This window comes from Argopecten irradians, chromosome 7 (assembly GCF_041381155.1).
Source record: "Argopecten irradians isolate NY chromosome 7, Ai_NY, whole genome shotgun sequence".
NCBI classification, from domain to species: domain Eukaryota; kingdom Metazoa; phylum Mollusca; class Bivalvia; order Pectinida; family Pectinidae; genus Argopecten; species Argopecten irradians.
In genome coordinates, this window is record NC_091140.1 from 21,323,668 (window position 1) to 21,347,204 (window position 23,537).

Sequence of the window (23,537 nt, forward strand, 5' to 3'; positions counted from 1 at the left end):
GTATAAAAGGCTAACCGAACATCAGTGCTAATGACCATTAAGTGACCAATGGCCTAAGTGTGAACCGTCCCCAGGTAGTCTGTTGGAACCTTTGTGGGCACCAGAAGGGCCTTATGTTTAGGTGTGACCTCTCGCCAGGGGTTTAAAGTTGTGGGTTAAGGGCTGACGGCTTGCTGGGGTTTCCAAGGTCTAAGGGTTTAGGAGAGTTGACAGTGTTTTGGGGGAGTTAAAGGATCAAAGTGAAATTAAGTGACAAATTACCTTTTGATTTTATTGAGAAGCGCAAGAAACATTTTCAAAATATCATAAATTGACATTTTTGCGAAGAAAGCTCTGCAATTAATAAACATTCTTTGAGAACTGTTTTCCACCAAGATGACTTTATGTTTTCTGAGTATATTCCACTTTACATTACTTAATGTACATGTATTTGTTTGGGATTAGTATGAAATATACAGATAATGATGCAAGGTCAAGCCAAGGTCAATCTTGGAACTCCTTATTAACTGGAGTTTTGTTACTTTTACACAAGAAGTCCTGCAGAGTAACAGTTCAAGCTGAAAGCATTTTCTCTTTTAATGGAAAATAAACATATTTGAACAAAGAATAGAAGTTTCTGTTATTTGAGTATTTTTGTAACAGTTTGGAGAACCTGTGTTTATAGATTCCTACAGAGTCAAATTTAAACTGCTGGTCTGAAGAACTTGTCTAAGACTACTCCCAGCAGGCTAGCAAACTTTTAATTGTCAGGGAATAAAGGACAACCTAAATAGTCCTGTTCATCGTTGTAAGTAAATACTAATATATCCCACCGCCGCCACCGTTTGATGAAGTACATTGATCAAGTTTTTTTAACACTGACAAATACTGTGTCACAATGACTACCTGGTGGTTGATAGAAAGATAAGTCAACTTACAACATTTGACACTTAATTTTACTTTCCTTAAAGTTTAACCAAATACAACAGAAATTCATAAAACGTGTAAGTTAACACTATAGAGTTATAAGTATTTGAAATAACGATACTATTCTTTGGTATTATATATAAAGTTGTATCTGTGTAAAAGATTAATAAGAATTTTCTGTTGTATAATGAAGAACTAAGGTTAGGCAATACTTTCTGTTGTAAGGTAAATGGTGTGAATTAAATGGTAGGTAGCTGTGTACGGACAATACATGCCAGCCACCACTAGACCAGGAGGGAGGAGTCGGAGTACCCCCACTCATCAATAGAGCTGTGGTCACGAATGTGTGCTAGGTCCGCCTCCGGAACAACGGCCAGTTTTCTGACGGAATCCAATGTAAATAGTAGGAAGAAATGTGAAATCGCTAAACAGGAATTGTTTTCTAAAGATACCATTGACCTTTTAACTTTAGATTAATCGTTGAATTTTTGACTAATGAAGACCTGTGCTACACGGATGTAGATTTAAAAAGTGAGTTTCCTTTTATGGTTGAGACAAGATAGAGTAATAGCGTATAATGCCAAGTTCCTTGTATGGTGGATCCTGCTATTGATGGCTATACATAGCTGTGCGGCCCTGAGCAAACGGTAATGAAACTGTTCTTTCACATCCATCAGACTTTACAGGTACATCAAACTTACCTGGTACATAAAAATTCTCCTCAGGTACGCTGTTGATGCGTTTCTATGGTAACAAAATGGCCACAATGGAGTGTGTTATATTTTACGACGGAAGGTTTAGGAGATTTCTATGGCTGTTGGGACTAGAAACGGTAAGTGTATAGAACATGCTGTAATGTATATATACCGTTAACAATACGTGTCAGATAAATAATTCACGACGCTGTAAACCAGGTATGACCTAACACCTATTGACCAAAACATTTATCAGACCAAGATCTGATGTTATCAGTACAGCCTTCTCCCGAACATCTGATAATATTCTGTACCCTTCCAAGCCATAACAGTTTTTAAATCACAGTTAGATAATGATGGTTATTATTCCGTCAATCCGTTGTCTTGGGCTGTGGATTTAAACTCGAGGCTGGGGTTTAATTTCAGTGAGGATTCCGTCGGTAAATCAGACAAAATCGTTAGTTAAGGATGTGTTGTAGTGTTCGACGATCACCCGTTACCGATCCACAATAAATTGAAGTCATCCATGTACAATGATTACAAGCTGGGGTGTGCGGGTTTGATGAGAAAGTTTTGCCCTTATAATCTGGGGTGGCGAGGTGCAGATCTACTCACAGTTTAAACGTTTGAATGACTGTGTGTATTAGTTCTGGTTATGATGATCTGTCAGTCAGCTGTGAGGTGCTGACGTTTGATTGAGAAACATGTGAATTATTAATACGTCAATATGGCTAAAGAAATCCTGAGCGTTTATTGATCAGTGAGTGATAGGTGTGGATTGATTTAGACAGTAATAGGTAGGCTCGGTGAATTCCCTTGGTCTCTTCACTCATTTTTCTCCTCAATTAAACTCTTATCATCAGACATTTTCCCATATAATCAAGATTTCTCTTATTATTGGTCAATGGTTCCTCTCCTCTTTTGTGGATATCTCTCCTCTGAATTATCAGGTTTTCTCTCTTATAATCAAAATTTCACTGATAACCAAACTGATTTTTTTTTCTAATGATCAATATTTCATTGATAGAAAGATGTTTTTCTTATGATCAGTTTAATTTCTTTATTGTGATCATTTTGTTTTTTTCTATATTTGATTATGATAATGATTTCTTTCTTAATTTGAATTTATTTCACAAAGTTCTTTTCCTATCATATACAAACTACAGTAATATTGTCCCCAGTCGTCTCAATGCCTTCAATGGTCTACTTGAATGTTTCTGTTTGTTAATACGAAGGAATGTGTTTATTTTGTAAGCTATTAGTTGTCCACTCTCAGATATGTTTACTATGGAAAATATTCCACAATCAGGTCACACGATCGTTAGTTTGCTTTTTAGATTTGAGTTATCCACTTGTTCCTTTGGTCCAAGTGCCCAAAGTTGTCTTTACCAAATTCCGCAAAAATGGTAACCTGGGCCTCACCTTGGTCAATGTTGATATTTGGTCTTGTGAGTCTCAACAAATTCCTGTGATATGAGTAAGTAATTTGTGATTGAATTAGGTTTGTTCTTGTAGAGAAAACTACACTGTCAATTAGATTAGTTCCCAATACATATAGTCTACAGGCCGGAGTAATACACCCTGTACAATTAATACTCAGGACAAACACAGGCCAGCTCCTCGCACCAGAACAATGACGTTTGTATTAGGGATATTATCAATGAATGTAGTGACTTATCCAGGACAAAGCTGCGGCCATCTCCCTGACTATCACCGCCGGCAACAATACCTGGCTTTCTGACTCTCTACCTTCGTATTGTCTCCTAATTGTGGCCATTGAAAACACTTTGTTGTATTTGTGGACATGTAAAAAAGTTGCCAAAGATGATCCATTCACAAGAATATCCAGGTAATTTGGAGCAGGATGGATAGCAGGATAGGCAGGTAATGTAGACTTGATTAGTGTTTAGTACAGGTGAAAATAACAGGTCAATGTTTTTCCATGCTAAATAACCAAGGTAGGTTTTATGTCGTTAAATATGCTAATCACAGGCGATATATTTTTTCTATAAACGTTATTGAAACAAACAAGTTTTTGTTCATAGTGTTAGATTTATTATGGATTGATACTTAACTTAAATTTTCATGTAACAAATATAAAAAAAAAAAAAAAAGTCAGCAATTTTTATTCAAAGAGATATTTTCACTATTTGCTCATCAAATATTATAAAGCAATATATAAAGGAAATTTGATAAAAGACAACCTTCATAATTATATATACACAAGAACATGGTGTGGTCCAATAAAAAAAATAGTTGGATACTCAAAGGGAAGGTACCTGAAACTTCCGTAAATGTTTATTTGATAAGTTTAATGTTAGGTGTTTTGGTCGGTGGTGGGTTAACTAAGATCGATATAAAGGTATCAGGAACAGCATGGGGTGTCTGTATCGTAACAATGTATCATTTAATGTGACTTTTTCATGTTGCCCCTGTGCTCGGTTCTCACAGGAACGATATGTGCCTGGATATATATAAGACGACGTACCAGTATTGAACCTGACAATAGATCTACTTAATTAAACCTCTGTGTGAGCATATGCCAAGGAATGTGTGGGCTTCAATACAAAATGTCGAAATTTCAAAGATACAGCACCAGTTTCTGAAAAAATAAATTCATGTAAGTTGTGGGAAATGCTGCAAAATTTTCCACAAATAGTTAGATACGTACAGGATAATGAAATAGCTGATACGGGTAGGGGAACAAAAGTTTGTCAGATATAAATGAAATGGTAAATAATCAATATCTAGTCAATAGTGTATGGGAAATTCTCGGCATCCTGATATATATATATACAAAGCTGTTGTTAGTATTTACGGACAGTTTGTCTCCGTAAAGACCACTTGCTATTTGAATGGTCTTATAACAGGAGTAATGTTGACTCCAGCCCATCTTTTTCGTATTTATCATTCTTAGTCGGAGACACAAGGAGACTTCAAGGTCAAGTGTTAAGTCTGGATCAACCGATGAATCCTTGAACCTCTAGACTTGTTGAAGAAGGATGTTCTTTAATTATTCAGTTATATCTAGAATAGTCACATGGTTGCTATTACTAAAATTTCAAATTCCTCTTTAACAAAAACATTTTTTTATGAAATATTTTTTTATGCAATCCATTTCATAAATTGAAATTTAAAAACCAACTTGATTGACTTGTTATGTTGACAACCAGACACCTTTTTGAGCTTGCAGGTGTCATGTATTTTATAACAAAAGAATATGTAATTATCAAACCTCTATGTTTTAGGTGGTAATATAGAAACTTTAAAAGGTTTTGTTTGTCAAATAGCACTGTACTTTAAAGTGAAAATTCTTGCATGTTATCAACATACCAACATGTTTTGACTTCTCAGAAGACCAACAAATGAGTAATCATAAAAAATTCAGTACATTTCCAAGTGAAAAGTTTCAATTGAAAGTTGAGGGTATCAGTTACATAGCCTTAAAGAATATCTTCGTGTTTTAAAACAAAGATGAAATAGGAACAGACAAACAAGTTCACGAATGATTAATTCTGAAGAAGACATTGAAAAGTACCCCAGCGTGTATTGTTATAAATGTACAGGACAATAGAAAAGTAAGGCTGGCTATTGTTATATTTGTATAAAGCTTTTGTTCTAGCTTATATAAAGGCCTGGTGTTACATTTCCAATCTACTGTTCTCAAAGATACCTCAACTTTTTCTCTGGCGATTCAATTTGTCTCCAAAACATAATACACAACTTTTGTCTAAAGCCTCATTTTTAAACTATTTTCGAAGAGCAAGGATTGACTTTCGGGAGGTGTATACAATAGAAAATCTCAACTTCATTTATATGACAATGGCGACTTGGGATTTGGACTAGCTGTGCTTTTCAGTATTTCGTAGGATTCAAAGATGAAGTAATGAAGGTATTTGCCTAAACTTGTTGAAATTCCTTTTCAGAAATATCTTCACTTCACAGACACTTCTTAGATTCCTGTATTAATTTTAAATTGTAAAATGACATACCATTAGGTAATCTCCAAGCAGTTTCATTGAATTTCCATAAAGGGCTCTGTCTGAAGTAGATTCTTTGTAAGACAAACAGAAAATAAACCTTTAAATGTTTCAATGACATGTATCAAAAATCTTATCATATCAGTGGTGTAACTTTCTTGTCGAGGGTTGACAGTCAATTTTCGAGGGTTGAGACTTTGTGGAGTAATTTGAAATAAGCAACATTGTTCCCAATTCTCTCCAACATGTCTCAATGACTAGAGTTGTGTTAGTCAGTTCCAGGGTGATTATTTGTGAAAATCCCCACCACTTGACATTGAGAGCGAGATTACCATCACTTTCCTTATTAAGTCTGTATTGGCCACCAATACCTAAATCCTATCTAAAAACACATTAGAGGAACAAGATGTTTTGGCAGAAACAGCTCAGGAGAGATAGAGTTACATGGATATGATTCTACTGGACAGGCCTTGGTGTTTGGACGAAGGATCAGAAATACAAAAACACAGGTCTCCCTGAGCAGATCTCTGAGCCTCCAAATGCCAGCTAAAAGCCTAAGTGTTACTCAATGTAATTCCATACCCAAACTTTCCTCTTCTATAACAATTGGACTTATCTGGCTTTTCTCTGTGGAATTTGTCCCACCTCGTTTGTGAGACATAACTCCAGGCCTTATAGTGCTGTAACATTGAATTTGTGTAGAAAAGGAAGAAAAAAATGTAAAATAAAAACTTGTCTCTTGCACTTAATTTTTTAACACAAGAATACAATTTTAGAGGTAAAATTGCTCTTTTAATCTAAGTTCAAAGTTAGATCAATGAGAAAAATAATTTAGATAGGTTCTCAGAAAGTTGTGAATGGATGAAAGTTAACAAGGAGTATATTATATCTACTGTACATGTATTCTGTGAGAAAACAGCAATAAAATCATAAAATGACTAAATAAGTTGAAGTATAATACAGTCTAAATAAGCGTAGCGAGGATCCATCCCTTCACCTCATACCCAGGTCGGCACATCATCAAATAGCTACAGCTGGTATTTCACCAATAAAAACAACATTTTATGAATTCTGAAGAATGTTTTAAGTTGTGATGGTGAAGCCTATCGTTGATAAAATGTTACATTAAATAAAGAGTTGAAATTTAAATCTATATAAATAACGATATATAATATATGTAAGCTGTCACAGGTGACGATTTCTGACTAAGTGGTGTACATATCAGAGTGACAAAAACATCAAGTGTTGATGTCTCCATCAACTAGTGTCGCTCCAGTGCGGTCCTGCGAATTAAACCAACAAAATATGACGACTCAATTTGTGAGCCATTAACGCGATTTGGGTAGATAGTCATCTTTTCAACGCTTGCGCCAGGTGCAAAAATGGAAATGTATTTAGTGTTTTGTTATTTTTAATACGACGGTTATTACTCATCCTGGTGCAAGGTCAAAGGTCAAAACAACAACAATGAAAAATTGTACATTAATTATACTGTGGACAGGAATATAGACATGCTTTTTTATAATCTTTGAAATTTAATGTAGAACATAATTTATAAATGAGAACATTTATCTGACATGTTAAAATTATCTTTAGCGGTTTGTGGTAATGCAGGGTAAACATTCTGAAGCAACTAAATAGCATCTGAAAATGTTTACAAAAAATATTAAATAGCATCCGAAAATGTTCACAAAAAATATTAAATGGTATTCAGATGTATTTACCAGTTAAAACATAACGGAAACGTATTGTATAGAACTCTTTAGATAAAGAAAATAGGTTTTTTTGGAACTGAAGTTAATTTAACAAAGACTTCCAAAGGAGACGTCTTAGATGTCTATCTCATCAACCCGTCAACAATCAGCTTTCAATTTACACTATAACCTCAAAAATTGTTGTAAAGCATTAATGATTCATTGTGAAAGCCCCTGCTTTGGGTATGACTATCAGGTACGTTACCCGCGCGTGGGGACGAACCCTAACGATACAACATTAGCCCAGTCATATAGTTTCCCACACTGAGTTGGATAGATTCGGGGGCGGTCGCCAATATGTGGTTAAGGTGAAGAGTTGTAAATTGGTGGGGATGTTTACATGCTCCACTGGACCGGATCAGAAGGTCTCGACTCTAAAAATCAACAAAACACTACAATAGAGTCATCAAATTGATCAACTACATCTACAAACATTCATATACCAGCTCCCTAACGTGTAAGGGCCGATACCAGCTCCCTCGGAGAAGTAATATGTTTCCCAATTTTGTATAAGGAGTGTAACATCCAGAGATGTCATTGTTTTTGTCATTATCAATTTGAACTTGACTTGGATTGTAAGGGTGTTCAATAGCTTTCTATTGAGGAGTCACAGAAAGGCTTTAGTGTTGTAACGAGGCCAGGTGAAACTCTAAAATTACCTTCTTCAAGGTAACCATTGGCATTATCCTGTGGCACTCTCAGGACGCTTTCTTAGCCGATTTCGCTATCTAGTGTGTGTTTCACTAACAATGCCGACTGGATAATTATAGAAATTATAAATATAATGAGAAAATCAGAAACAGTTGTTCAGGCACATTGAACCTGAATGCTTTCGATGAGAAAGAGATTTTGTACGTTTGGAGAAAGAACAGGAGAATTTGGAGAAAAACCATGGGTTGAATGTCGGTAATTTGGTATGTATATATTGCCATATTTTGTCAGAATTTATACATGTGCTTTTTCTGTTATTGAATATTTTCTATTTCTCTTAATTTAAAGCTTATTAATGGGAGGGGATGATATGCAATCATGTCTTTCTTTCTTAGTTTTCTTTCTTTCCAATCAAAGGAATGGTTATAGCTCTGAGGAGTTGAGTGTTTATGCACATTCAATTGCTGAAGATATTTTGTGCTGATAATAAACCAGAAACGTCTGTATTAATGGTCGGTATTATCTAACAAATGGATCTATAGGAAACATATAGATGTTAGAAAAAAACAGACATGAGATGAAACTCCCAAGGATTTATGGCTCAGCAAAATTTCACGTCCCCAGGACTAATAGATATATTTTATGTACGTTCTTGTGTACATACAAAAAGGATTGTTGTTTTCAGGCAAAATAAATCAGGCAAAATAAATCAATTAAATTATTTACAGCCTTTAGCTTAAGTATTAGCTAATGTGATACCGGTCATCGAGTCTGTACCTTCAGGCAGACTGACCAATCTGGCCAATTTTATGGTACTGAGTTACGCTAACTAGTATGTCACACAAGGCTAACGCCACACAAATCTAAGATAGTCATCTAAAATGAAAACAATACAAGGATTTTAGACTCTTGGTGTTAAGGAATTATTTGAATAGTTTGGATTTTATTTTAGCTGGAATTTGAACTTTTGTTCTACAGGGAATAATTTGACATACTGACCTTTAGCCAATGCTAACTGACTGTTTGAATGTTGACAGGAAAATTCTAAAATGTTTAAATTTGTGTTTACGTCTCCCAAAACAGACTTTAAATCCATGTTGTACCTGGTTTAGCCTGGTACAGATTGGATAGTTAACCATGATTAATTTGATGTATGTGGGCAAATTTTCTACCAATTTCTGGTGAAGTAATCAGTTCACACTGATTAGCGTTAAACACACACACATTAAGATACTAAACTGTAATTTATTTTCACATCAAAATTAATGGAATGATTTTTTTTATCCCAGATAATTAGTATATAAATACATTAAATCATTTATTGAGGTTTTAACTTTGATTTCAGGTTTAACTTTGGATATTTTCACACATCAAAATAGTATAATGCATTATGTGTATAATTTAGAAATATGTTTGGTGTATATATATCAATATACATATATTAATTTTGAAGTAATTTTCTTTTATAAATTATTGATAACAATTAGAAAGAAAAAAAAATGAGAAACTTGCAGTTGCCACCAATTTTTTTAATACAATATGAAAATATTTATACAATATACATTGACATCACTTCGAAAACAGCAATATTGTAAAACAGCATATGAAAGTCAGCCTTGTGCAGGGTATATAATTGTACAATTAATTGTCTGTACCAGCAGATGGCTCTGCTATCTACAAAACACAATCAACACCCAGATCAATTTCCCCATATTGATTTTCTTTGGGAGCACCTGTCACTCAAGAGGGAAATGTACACTGATGTCCATATCCAAAACATATGAAATTAACATGACTGTTGAAATCGACGACTATCGTAACATCAAAAGTAGATAAAACAGTTAGATTGCCTTGCAGCCAGCTACTGTTTTTTGTTGTTGTCTTCATCAAAAAATGTTTAAGGGCGGATTTGAGTTTGACTGGAAGGCGTACACTATAAACTAATATGTTTTAGTGTTATCTACATGGACTGTCAGCATGGATTAATTGTGATCTGAAAAATATGGACTGTTGTAAAACAGGTAAGCGGGTTAGTTTGGAAAGCTACCAAGTTAAAATGGGCAATTTTTGTTGCTCAGAAATGAACACTAAAAAGCCATAATTTACAAGTGTAGATTTTATTGTCGTTTATCGTGCTGTAGGTGGAAATATAAATTAGCATTATATATTACTCGTCTTCAGATTACGAAACTATATATATATATATATTTAAGCATTATGCTAATAAGGTGTATGAGTTGCATCTTTTAAGGAACAAAGAGTTTCATTGTCAAAGTTTTTTTTTTGTCATTTTCACTTGATGAAGAAGGGATCAAGTTGTTCCTATCTTGTAGTGATCTACATTGTTTGCTAAATATTGTTTGCTAAAGTGTGCTATTCTCTGAAAAAAGTGTGCTGACAGAAAAAAAGGATTGTTTTACATGTGGTATACAGAGATACAACAAAAGATTGACGATATTTATCAAAGTAAAATGCTGTAAATAATGTAGCGATGATTGTCAGCGCTTTATCAATACAGGTGACTCATGGTACGTTACCGATCAGTTTCTCCTGCTCGGCCAGGTGAAATTACAGGTATTTTTCCTGTGGAAATGGTGTTATTTTCAGTGCAAAACAATCAATCTATCTGCTATCTATACTTACATAATGCTACCGACCTGTTTTTGGTTAACATGATAAACTGTTTCTGTATTTCAATGAATTGGAACTGCCAGTTATCACGAAAGTGATATTGCGCATTGGTAGCTGTATTTGAGCCATGTTTCCTTGAACTCGTATAACTTAAAAATCCTGTTTTATTTTTAAGTATATTGTTGTTCCTAACAAGGCTTCATTTTAATACTTATGTAAACTTAAATAGCTTAAAACTTTATCATTGCTAGTGAATTTCATGTTAACGAGGTTCAATTGTTATTGAAATGTTTTCATTTGAACAATTGAACACAATGAGAACTTGATGTACAAATTAAAGAAACTACCTTCTTCTGGCAAACCATTCAAAGCAATATTGAGTTGGAATTGTTATTAATTTCAAATTTATTGATAGGAGTTATTCAATTTTGAACAAAAATACAAAAAAAAACCTCGGATGAGATTATTACGTCTTATGGTTATAGCGATTTTCTAGTTATTGGCTTCTGACGGTATCCCCCCTTATAAAACTCATGTTGTAATATTACATGAGTCATCAGTCATGCAGGTAAAATAATTATCAATAGATATAAAATGTCAGACATTACATCAGTATTGTTATTTGATGTTTACCATCAATCAGAACTACAGGTAAAATAGAGACAGGTAGATGGTCAAGGTCATTTGTCTCCTGTCCGACAGGTACAAATTATACCTATAATATCAGAATGTCCCCAAACAGATTTATCAATCAATTAATTGGTTTGTTTTCCTTTCCACTATCCTATAATGTTTATTTTTTGTTTTTATCCAGCCATAATTTGATGGATGTTGTTTGATTTGCTTTTATTAGATTTTATGTCCATTGTTAGTAATTTGACGAACATTATCCAGATGCTATTTTTAGTTTGTTAGATTCTGATTCACACATATATCATAGCCTTATTTCGAAGTATAAAAATAGACATTAAAGGCTCAAATTTAAAATTAATTTCATTCTTTGAGAATTGCGCGGGCAATGATGAGCCATAAGCATGCGATAGTGAGTATCTATCACTCTAGCTACAAAAGGCAAAGTGTCAATTCCTTATAATAAAATAGATGAATGCCTAGGTCCATATCATAATGTTAATTTCTATGGTACGAGCGAGGAAGTTTTCTAAATTTTCTTGAAAAAAAACACCTTTCCTCCTGACGTTGGCGATAGTAGGATGTGTGTTATTTGGTGCAGGACGTTAATCTGGCGAGCGGCATTGATCAGGCCTCTGGTGTTCGTCAGCACCAGTTAGCAGGGTGTAAGATGGTCTCACCCAACCCGACAATGTTCACATCATACAGAATTCTTCATGTGATTGTTTCTTATTGCAAATTAATAATTGACTATTCTTCTTGAGCTAGGGCTGGCCGTGGTGTCAGATATTATACCATCCCCTTATTTATTGTTCTGCACCTTGCCAGGTTTGGGGCATTCTCATGTTAAAAGACCAGTAACCTGGAAATGGGTGTGATGGATAGGGTTTCTAGCTCCAAATCGTTCCACAGAATGGATTTCTAACCTTACTGCTATCATTAGTTCTAAGGATCAGACATAAAAAGGCCATACTGGTTCTTTAATAGAAATTAATTCTCTGATAAGTCTGAAAGGTTTCTTGGAATATTAATTAGTATGGGTAGTGTTTCTGATTCAGTTTTGTACAAATCTGTTTTCTATAATGTAATTACTGTGTCATCAGGTCAAAAGCACTATCAGTCTTCTCAAGTAATGAAAAAAAATTATTGTACAGTTCAAAACATGTCGTTATCATCGGATGAAATTGTTCGACTTCAATCGGTTGTGAACTTTAGTGCATTGAAAAAGTTCATATCAGTATGAAGTTGTCTGAAAATGAAGATAAATCATTTTAAGTGTTGAAAAATGTTTAAAAACGATTTGACCTACATGGTTGATAATAATTGCGATATTTCTGTGGCACGAAATTGACCAGGTGTTGACTCATATAGGTACAGTATGTAAAGTCGTTTTTATTTACCTGTAATCCTATGGATAAAAAAACTACTTAAATCAGTAAATATACTATTGTTACACATTTAGAAAGGTTTTATGTGTTAAAGGGCAGTTACATTCCAAACTACAATTAAAGGTGAACAGATTCTATAATATAAATCTTTGTCAAAACCATGTATCCCCTTTAGAAAAATCTGAAATTTTAAAAATTAAAATTATTTTGGTTTAAGTGTCAGGTTAATTGGAATGAGAAAGGAATGGTTTTGTACTTAGTCATATCCAGCCATGGGTATATGCTTCATTTAATATGATTTAACTTCAAAGAGAAAGAAAATTATCTCATCATTCTAAACCATAAAAGTGTCAATCACCAGATTTAAAATAGTTTCTCTGATTGGTTATAATTCATATATCTATACTGACATCGGAAGTTCTGCGACCATCATAAACAAGCCAGGCCCTCGATTATTTATAGATATATTTGGTGATTGTTGATTTCCATTGTTGACATTTCTGTACTGTAATGAACAGCCCTAACAAGGTCGGCTGTAAAAACCTTGTATAGGATGTGGTATGTCCAGCCCAGAGCCACAGGAAACATAGGCTTTAATTGTCAACACGCTATAAATATCAGATACCCCCAGGAAAACGCCCTTTGATGCGGACATATTTACAACCCAGGTGTCACATGGGATTCAGCTACCTTGAGAGGAATTCAAGTCTTATTTATTAATTTATTTAATGAGTGATGAATATTTATATCCATTAAGGTCGAATTGTGGTGTTTCTGAGCACCACAACAATTACAATTGTGCCGTTTGTAACATTTCTTCGTAATGGATTTTTCACGATAAGCTGTTATTGCTTTTCTGTTAGATTTCGTTTTTTAGAGCATTCCGTCGATGTCCAAATCAATATTTCCCATTTAAGACTGACGATGGCCAGCTCCCTCGTTAGTGTACTCGGTGGATATGTTTTGTAATTGGTGATAATTCAGGCAGAAAAACATACAGGGCAGGTACTCGGGAAGGACAATACAAAATCACTGACACTGTTCTCTGTAGAGTTGCAAGTCCTCGACTTCATATATCGCAGGACTCTGGCAATTAGCATTAGAATACTAGAGGATTATTGAAATACAGATGTGTCGGAAATCGTTTTGATTGATAATTGATAAAATATCAGAAATCTATGTCAGAATTCAGTATTAACTGTCAGGAATATGATCAACTAGGAAATATTGTGTCGCAATGAACAAGAAAATGTGAATGCTCTTATATGCATTCAGCGAAAAATAACAATCAGAATATTGTGCCAATTTGTATTCTTTGTTATTTTTCATTCATAACTCAGAATATTTAAATAACAATACGGTTTTTTCCTTGATCCACATCATTGTTGTGATTGAATGGGAATACAAGATATTGTACCATAAGGTTCTCGTTGAAGTCAGCCAGACAAATTTCTATTCTTCTTTTCGTTTTATAAGACTCATTGTCATTCTATATAGGACCATCGAACAGCCCTCAAGGCTCATTGACTCCTTGTCTTCCTCCCTTTTCTCAACTTTTAGATCCTCGCTTATTGACACTCGGTCTAAAAAACGAACACAATCAGATTTTAAGGGAGAGAAGATTTACTCTGTTCCATAGAGCACAGACAAAGTTGAGTATGGCTGTCTGAGGATTTCTGATCACAATTTAATGACATTCCGTAGCTCAGGTGTATACCGCAGACAGATTCCTAATCGTGGTCACCGATTTCTGCCTCGTATCCAACATCACTACCTGATCTCTAATCCAATTTTAAAACTTTTGGTTCCGGATTCCGAAATGATTTGTTATTCAATGAAATGTGAACTTTTGCCAGTTGTAGCGGATACATAGGTGATTGTGATTAATCCACATAGATGATTTAGTGATATTGAATCGTCACCCAAACAAAACATTGCCAATGCTACAAGTTTTTACTGTCGCTGTCATCAAATCCTCGTGATGATTATTGTGGTAGGGCCGCACAGATGTTGTATGGGAGGCTATAACATGATGGTAACAGGGGCCAAACATGTCCCCTAATATCGCCAGCATAAAAACAAGCTTTGTGAAGGATCTCGCAGCTATTGTGTAAAATTAGTACAATTTGTCAGGGGTCTGAATGGATGATTTGAACGGTTGTCTAGCCGACTGTTCCTACTCCAACAATAAGATCAATACTCCAAAATCAGGTTACAAAAAGGTTCGTGCTAATTCTGGTAATTTAGCCCTACCTAGCAAAACAACTAGAATGTATATGGGATGTTATTGAAATACAGCATAAACTGTTTATATTTCATTTGATACTATTATTAAACTAGTAGTAATTAGCTCATTAGCTTACAGGTTACGGAACTTAAGTCAGGTGGGTATGAGAGCTGGGGAGGGTAGGTAATGGTGAATAAGGGGTGGAGGGGGGAAAAGGTTCAGGACTAGGGGTAAGATAAATTCACAGTTGATATAAGGACAGGGGTTGAGGTTCAGGACTAGGAATCAGATAAATTCACAGTATAGATAAGGACAGGGTTTGGAGGGAGAGGGTTTAGATAAGGAGGGATACCAGTACAATTAAGGGTGGGGAAAATCAGTAGACATGCTATGGATAGGAATGTTTAAATGGGTGGGAGGCGACTATGTGTGGTATGTGGCCGGGTGAGAAGGTGGGTACAATACAGGGGTGTGGTAAGGTAGATAGGTCTGGGAGGCGACTACGTGTGGCATGTGGCCGGGTGAGATGGTGGGTACAATACAGGGGTGTGGTAAGGTAGATAGGTCTGGGAGGCGACTATGTGTGGCCGGGTGAGAAGATGGGTACAATACAGGGGTGTGGTAAGGTAGATAGGTCTGGGAGGCGACTATGTGTGGCATGTGGCCGGGTGAGAAGGTGGGTACAATACAGGGGTGTGGTAAGGTAGATAGGTCTGGGAGGCGACTGTGTGTGGCATGTGGCCGGGTGAGAAGGTGGGTACAATACAGGGGTGTGGTAAGGTAGATAGGTCTGGGAGGTGACTATGTGTGGCATGTGGCCGGGTGAGAAGATGGGTACAATACAGGGGTGTGGTAAGGTAGATAGGTCTGGGAGGCGACTATGTGTGGCATGTGTGGCCGGGTAAGAAGGTGGGTACAATACAGGGGTGTGGTAAGGTAGATAGGTCTGGGAGGTGACTATGTGTGGCATGTGGCCGGGTGAGAAGGTGGGTACAATACAGGGGTGTGGTAAGGTAGATAGGTCTGGGAGGTGACTATGTGTGGCATGTGGCCGGGTGAGAAGGTGGGTACAATACAGGGGTGTGGTAAGGTAGATAGGTCTGGGAGGTGACTATGTGTGGCATGTGGCCGGGTGAGAAGGTGGGTACAATACAGGGGTGTGGTAAGGTAGATAGGTCTGGGAGGCGACTATGTGTGGCATGTGGCCGGGTGAGAAGGTGGGTACAATACAGGGGTGTGGTAAGGTAGATAGGTCTGGGAGGGACTATGTGTGGCATGTGGCCGGGTGAGAAGGTGGGTACAATACAGGGGTGTGGTAAGGTAGATAGGTCTGGGAGGCGACTATGTGTGGCATGTGGCCGGGTGAGAAGGTGGGTACAATACAGGGGTGTGGTAAGGTAGATAGGTCTGGGAGGCGACTATGTGTGGCATGTGGCCGGGGTGAAGGTGGGTACAATACAGGGGTGTGGTAAGGTAGATAGGTCACAATGGTTCAACATCTACAACGGACTCAAGATCTTCCTCTATGTACGCATTATCTAGTCTGATTATCTACAAAAAAGAGTTACGCTATTAAAACGAGAAGTGTGTTGTCGATTGAGTGAAGAGATAGTATTGTGGCCGTACTGTAATGGTAGCGGATGTCGGGTGTCGTGTGCTGATCCTAATGATAGCTGTTTTCACCGTCCTACACTCGATGACAACCGTAGCAAATAGGTATAGAAATCGCATACCGCTCTATTGTTTTGGGTTGAAAGACAACAAAAATGGGTCAGCTTGTTTTACCCGCCTTCTGTCTACAGCTTAAAGCTATAAGCTCATAATCATAAAAAAACAACTTGTGTATTTTTTATTTATTTTTCGAAAAAAAATATGGTGAATCATGATGCTCCATTATATGATGGATTTGTATTAAATATGCCTCCGAGTTCCTCTAAGTACCATTAATAGTACATTGGTAGACTGATATTATCAAGGATGAAATATTTAATATCGTAGGATGGGCCGATAAAACGACAGAGCAATTATTTTGGATTGTAATTTTAATGGAATTTTGATTTAATAAAAATTATTAAAATATGTTTTGGTAAATAACTAATATCAACTATTTTATTGGTAAATAATTTGTCATTTAAAGTTTTTGATTCAAACATCATGTATCAACAAGTTCTATGTTAAAGATTTTGAGTTTATCAATGTTTCTATACTTCAGTGAAAGATTTCAAGTACATGTATATCAATGTTTTTTTACTTCATTCAAAGATTTCTGCTCTATCAATATCCAAATCTCTACAATAAAAATAAATCATACATTTTAATCACAGCTGCTATAATTTTGTCATTAAACATAATTTTTGCATCTAAATTATATATATAAATGTGATGAAAATGTACAGGGAAGAAATCATGGATTATAAGCTTTACTTTAAGTAAAGATATTGAAAATGTATGATATTTAGATGTACGGGCATGAGATTACACCAGCTCTCTGTATAAATTGATGTACAGAGATATTGAAGTTTTTGAAGGCCTTAGACATGCTTTCAATAGCTGTAACAAACACGAAACGAATTCTTTTCAAGTGGCACTGTATTCTGTCGGGAGAGATTGTAAAAGTTTGAATTTATTATCTCAGCAGGGTGCAGTGTAAACGTTTTAGTTAAACACACATGTAAATATCGTAAGTATATCATGTCTAGGAATACAGCGAGTGCTGTTTATTACAGCGACGCAGAAACCTCATAATATTTTTACTAAACAATATATGTACCGCTATATTATATATTTTTGATTATGGTAATGTGCAAATAGAAGTTATTAAATTCAGTTTTATACCATGGAGTAATTATAATTCATTTTGATTTTTATTGGAATAGAAAAATTAATCTGTATTTTATTTTTTCCTTTCTTTAGATTTATTTGAAAGAAGTACCTTTCTGAAATTGACATGTATTTGAAAGTGATTACTTTTCTGAAATAAATTAGCTTTAGTGAATGGAATGATTTATCTGTGTTTGAATTAAAGCTTGTCGGAGCTGACATGATAAACTTTGATAAGGTGGTGCTGATTGACAGATTCAATGTCCACTGTTATATATATCAGCTAATATCTGTCTCATGGAAGTGTTCATTTCAGTGTAAATGATAACGGCCTGATACCTCTATCATACATTGTAGCTAAATGTTTATGTGTCTGCGATCTCCTAAACAAGTTTGTCGCAATTTTAAATATCGGTGCTTTGATACTCTGTCTATACATTTAACCTGAATAAGGAATTCAACAAGTACAGATTGTTTCTGGTACAATGTGTATTTCTTTACTTAAGAGATTAAACCTAGTCAATTTATTACATCTTAAAACTAAAACCTGGTGATTGTTTGCCGTTTAAAACATATTAGGGCAGGCATGTTGACATGCTGTCATAGGATAGTTTACAGTGTAAACAGAGGAACAGCCTGCACAAACAAACTGACCAGGACACAGCGGAACACTGGTGAGAACCAGGGACATATCATATATTATCATCAATATCTGAAATTCAATTATAGAGCAACAGACTTTTTTTAAAACAACATCCTACATAGAGAAAAAGATTTTTTTTTATCTTAATTGGTTTGGGGCAGTGACACATTGAGCAGCTATCAAGTACTCCAAAATGTGAGAAAACAGCTATCAGCTGCTAATAACATTTGGCATCCTAAATCCTGATGTTTTTACTTATAATCAGATAGAAAATTACCCGATTGTTTTGTGAAGTAGACTTTGTGACTGCCCTCTTTATCCTGGCCCCAATATGTCAACTCAATAACGACTTCATTTACTCGCTCGTTACTGACAGGTGGACAGTGGCACTAAGTGATCCCCACTCCCACCACTCGTGGCCCCACCCCCTGAACACTGTTCAGCCCCACCCCAGGGGGCCACCATACCAGCCTACTTACCTGTAATCAAGCCCGAATTGTAAGTAACGAGTTATGAATAAACTACAGGTGGTTAGATGAACATATGTCTGTCATCTGTCAGGGAAGAAATGATACCTCTGTGGGTATTAAACAGAAAAAGATTTAATTCTTCTTTATAATTATTTCCATTCTGTGAAAGTATACTACTTAGGGTAACCTAATTTGTCACTCAGGAAAATAGCTCAATATGTTTTTAAAGTCAGAATTACATTGTAAAGAAATACAAGGTACATTTGATAAATTATCTCTATTTGTAAGTCAGAATTTACAGCGGCAGGAATGTTTGGAACCTTTATGGTATAGTTATTGTATAAGGTTTAAGAGAGAATACAGGTAGATAGATAAATTCCCCCCACAAGGTTATAACACCTTAAAATCAATTAAGTATATAATCCCTACACAATACACTACAACCAAAAACAGCTCGCTCCCGGCCTGTCTGTTTCTTCGTATTATTAAATATGTTAAAAACCTGTGTTCAAGTTAATTGATTTAAAACAACATTTACATAAGGTCTGAAACTAAATCAATTTAATATTTCTTAAACTATAAACTTTTTAATAATATGATAAAAGGCTATGTCTTTAGTTCTTTAAAAGTCTTCACGCCCTCAGCACAAATGTACCTGATATATAATATTTCATTTAACCAGACCTCGTCAGCACTTTTTATTGGTAAATATTTTGTATAAAAGAAAATACTTTCTCTATCTGATGAACTTCATGCTGCAGCGGTGACATTTGACAGGGGACTGGATTTTTTGTTGGAACATAAAGTCATGTATTGTTAGGTAACTAAATTTCTGGAGTATCAATTTCTAGACTTCAGGCTGATGTTATGTCATGAGCTGGATTTTGTATCAATGGTATTCTACAATTGCATTTAGGAAATAATGATGTATTTAGAAGTCTTATCAAACAATTTGTTGTTCTCCAATCTGGATTGGTTATTGAGATTTTTTTTTCTTTTTGTATTAATTTCAAAATTTATTTGAGTGAATCAAACACATTTTTGAGAATTTATCTGAGTAAATCTTAGCTCTGTAGAAGTTTTTTGGGGGTTAAAGATGTATTTAGTTGACAAATGTTGATTGTATATTTTGGCCAGTGATATGTGGAATAACTTTATCACCCTGATGATCTGTTTAGATAAGACATTAGAGACTCTGGCCAATATTTGTCGGTCACTTGTAGAGTAGCCTTCTACCAAGGTGTGTCAATCACCTGTTAATTATCAGGTCAATATTGACCAGTGTCCATAGGGCACACTGCCCACTGGTCAGTCAGGCGCTGTGATTGGTCAGGCACTGGGAGTGGAATACCAATCAGGTGTGACCTGAGTGACAGTGTGTTCAATGAAGCGTGGTGAGTTTTTTTGTGGTGTTGTCTGTAAGAATGTGCATGAAAGTCATGCTGACTAGTGTTGAGGAGTGAGAGCTGTGTACAATGTGTCAATATTGGGCCACTAGCTGATCAGGTACTAATGGGACACAGATCTGTTTTATACAGCTACGTATTTCTCCTGGTAATATATTATGTCAATAATCTCGACTTATTTCTCACTTTTGTTTGCTATATTACTAATGGTCGTTATTTTGTACTTACAGGAGGGTCGAGGAATGTGAAGCACATTGTGAAGAGGAAATTTTATAGAAAAATGTAGACGTTTGTGAACAAGATCAGCCTAAATCCTTTTTTTCCTGGAATTCTTGTGTATGTGGTGTCTGTAAACTTTCGTCGTGTAAAGCGTGTGTTTTATGAATTTCGTTGGATTTTATATCAAACATGGGAGCACCAATACGACAACTGTTTCTTCTTCTTACTCTGGATTTATACTCTCAAATGACCAACGCTCAGGAATCCATTCTCAAATACAAACTACGAGAGGAACAATCCAAGGAAACGTTTGTCGGAAATGTGGCCCGTGATAGTCTTTTATACGGAAATGTATCGGAACAAGAGTTCAGTCGAATGAGATTTCAAATTCTTACACAAGGAAACGTTGATGCTTCAAATTTTATAATTAACGAGACGTCAAGCTCTTTGTTGACTAAGGTGGTATTGGACCGAGAAACCCTCTGTCCTGATGAAGTGGCATGTGTTCTCAAATTTAATGTGGCGGTATACAAACAGTACATCGGTACTAACCAGCTTGACCTTCACCAGATCATTCCAGTAGAGGTCAGAGTTGACGACATTAACGACAACGCTCCTGTATTTCCTGCCTCGGAGGTGGCCTTGACCGTATCTGAGGGAGTTAATGTAGGTCATGTGATATTGACCTCTGGAGCCATAGACCGTGATACCGGCCAGAACAACTCTATACAGTCCTATGAACTTCAGCCTTCAAACGAAATGTTCAGTCTCATTCAAACTCCAAATTTGGCAGGCGGTGTAGATTTAGGACTAAAAGTTCGGTTTAAGTTAGACAGAGAAACACGTGACTTTTACGAATTAATAGTGATAGCAAGTGATCATGGTTTCCCAGTACGAACAGGAAGTGTTAGAATCAATGTAACTGTTACAGATGAAAATGATAACCGTCCTGCATTCTCACGTGCCAACTACAGTACCACGATTCCAGAGAACAAGGCTGTCGGTTCCACCATCTTGATCCTCTCCGCATCGGATTTTGATGCTGGAAACAACGCCAAACTCACATATGCCTTCAGCTCACGTGTGTCACAAAAAGTCCAGCAAAAGTTCATGATTAATTCTACATCGGGTGAGGTGTCTGTGATTGCCCCCCTCGATTATGAAGTGGACACTCAGTATCAGTTTATTGTCGTCGTATCGGATCAAGGACAACCGCCTTTAATGGCGTCTGCTGTCGTCACAGTCGACATACAGGATCTCAATGACAATGCACCCCAAATCAACATTAACCTTTCGCCAGTTGGTACGGACATCTCAGAGGCTGCCGATGTTGGTCAGTATGTGGCTAATGTGGCTGTGTCTGATCGCGACAGCGAGGCAAACGGGAAAGTCCGATGTCAAGTCATGGGAAACAATTTTCGATTGGAAGAAATCTACACCGATATGTATAAAATCGTCATTCAAAATAAGCTGGATTATGAAACTGAAAGGTTCCATAATGTAACTGTGAATTGTCAGGACCAGGGTATTCCTCAGCGACAGAACACCACCAGCTTCTTCATACGTGTTCAGGACGTTAACGATAACGAACCTGAGTTCACAAAACCAGAGTACCAGGTCATGATGCAGGAGTCAAATGACCCCGGGGCATACGTTGTAGAAGTGATCGCTACAGACAAGGACAGTGGTAACAACGGACGTGTTTCGTACTCCCTTGAACCTGACGGTCTGTCCTTCTTCTCCATCGACCCTACCATGGGTACAATTTCGGCGGATGTGTCTTTGGATCGTGAGTTACGTCCAGTTATCCGGTTCCACGTGACAGCCACTGACCAAGGGAACCCACCTTTAAGTTCCTCTACAGTAGTGGAGGTCATACTTGGTGATATCAATGATAATACACCCATGTTCACACAGTCGTTGTTCCATTTCCATGCCCTCGAGAACCAGGACCGTGGACCTAAAGTCGGCACGTTGACTGCCCAGGATTTAGATGCTGGAGTCAACAGTCAGTTTAGTTTCGATTTTGTGCCGCCAATTCCAGCAGATTTCCGACTTAACAAGGACACTGGTATCATTACAGGATATACCAAACTTGACCGCGAGTTACAGAAAACGTATAACTTCACAGTGATGGTTACTGACAAAGGTACGCCGCGTCGGTACAGCACTGCTCAGGTCATGGTGGAAGTCCTCGATGACAATGATAACATCCCAGTTATCGTTCATCCTAATAATTTCAACAACACTGTGTATTTCCCTTACACTGTAAATGCTGGGACCCTTGTCACTCAAGTGGAGGCTTATGATATTGACGATGGTGACAATTCTCGTCTTCGTTACTATATTGATACAATTGATCCACCAAACTCCGGAGACGTATTTAGTATGGGGCTTTATAGTGGAAGTCTTGTTGTAGCCCGAAAGTTACAACTGTACGATGCTGACTCATACCGACTTGTACTGTCGGTCAAAGATGGTGGACTTAACGAACTAAAGTCGTACACGAATCTAAATGTGATTATCACCGTTAGTAATAATACAGTGCTTCCTCTAGCCGGAAATGACGACACGGGAATGAACATTATAATCGTGGTAATCATCGTCGTCGTCACTGTTGTGTTGTCTATAGCTATCGTCGTAACTATCATCATCATAAGGAGAATCGACAGTAGTCGCCAAGAAAATAACAATCACGCAAAAAACGAGGCACAAAAAATAATGGCAGCAACTGCTAAAATACACGAGACTATGTCTACAGATTCTTCAAACAATTCCGATGATCCCCTAAAAAAGAAAAATAAAAAAGAAGTGAGCTTTTCTCTTAGTGATGAAACAGACTCTATGAATACTTCTACATTAACAAATTTAACGACATTTTCAACTTTTAAAAATCCTCCGTCAACATTGGATGGAAGTAAATCCATCGAGGTAGGTATCCTTTATCATATAATTTTTTATTTTGTCCTTAAATAGTTCAGTCGTTATATTCAAGATTACGGTATTTCACCACTAAAAGTCATTGTTAAAGTATTTGACAATATTTAAACAAAAAATGGAGTTACACATGTCTGATATTGTCAATTGTTTGTGGAAATAAGATTAAAACATGCGAAA

At 36.3% G+C, this 23,537-nt stretch overlaps 1 protein-coding gene across 8 annotated transcripts in view; it reads left to right on the forward strand.

The window, feature by feature from the left end:
* The first annotated feature begins 1,582 nt into the window (after positions 1-1,582).
* The window catches only part of LOC138327825 (protocadherin-11 X-linked-like), a 35,266-nt gene continuing 13,311 nt past the window's right edge, over positions 1,583-23,537 (forward strand). For 2 of the 8 annotated variants that reach the window (XM_069274223.1, XM_069274231.1), the window contains exons 1-2: positions 5,339-5,493; positions 20,432-23,351. In XM_069274223.1, the coding sequence (XP_069130324.1) occupies positions 20,610-23,351 (2,742 nt within the window). In that variant the 5' untranslated portion in view covers positions 5,339-5,493; positions 20,432-20,609. Of the gene's footprint in view, positions 1,739-5,338; positions 5,494-8,096; positions 8,250-9,984; positions 10,008-20,036; positions 20,190-20,226; positions 20,350-20,431; positions 23,352-23,537 lie in introns of those variants that run through there. The other 6 variants (XM_069274229.1, XM_069274225.1, XM_069274230.1 and 3 more) reach the window with 6 other exon arrangements.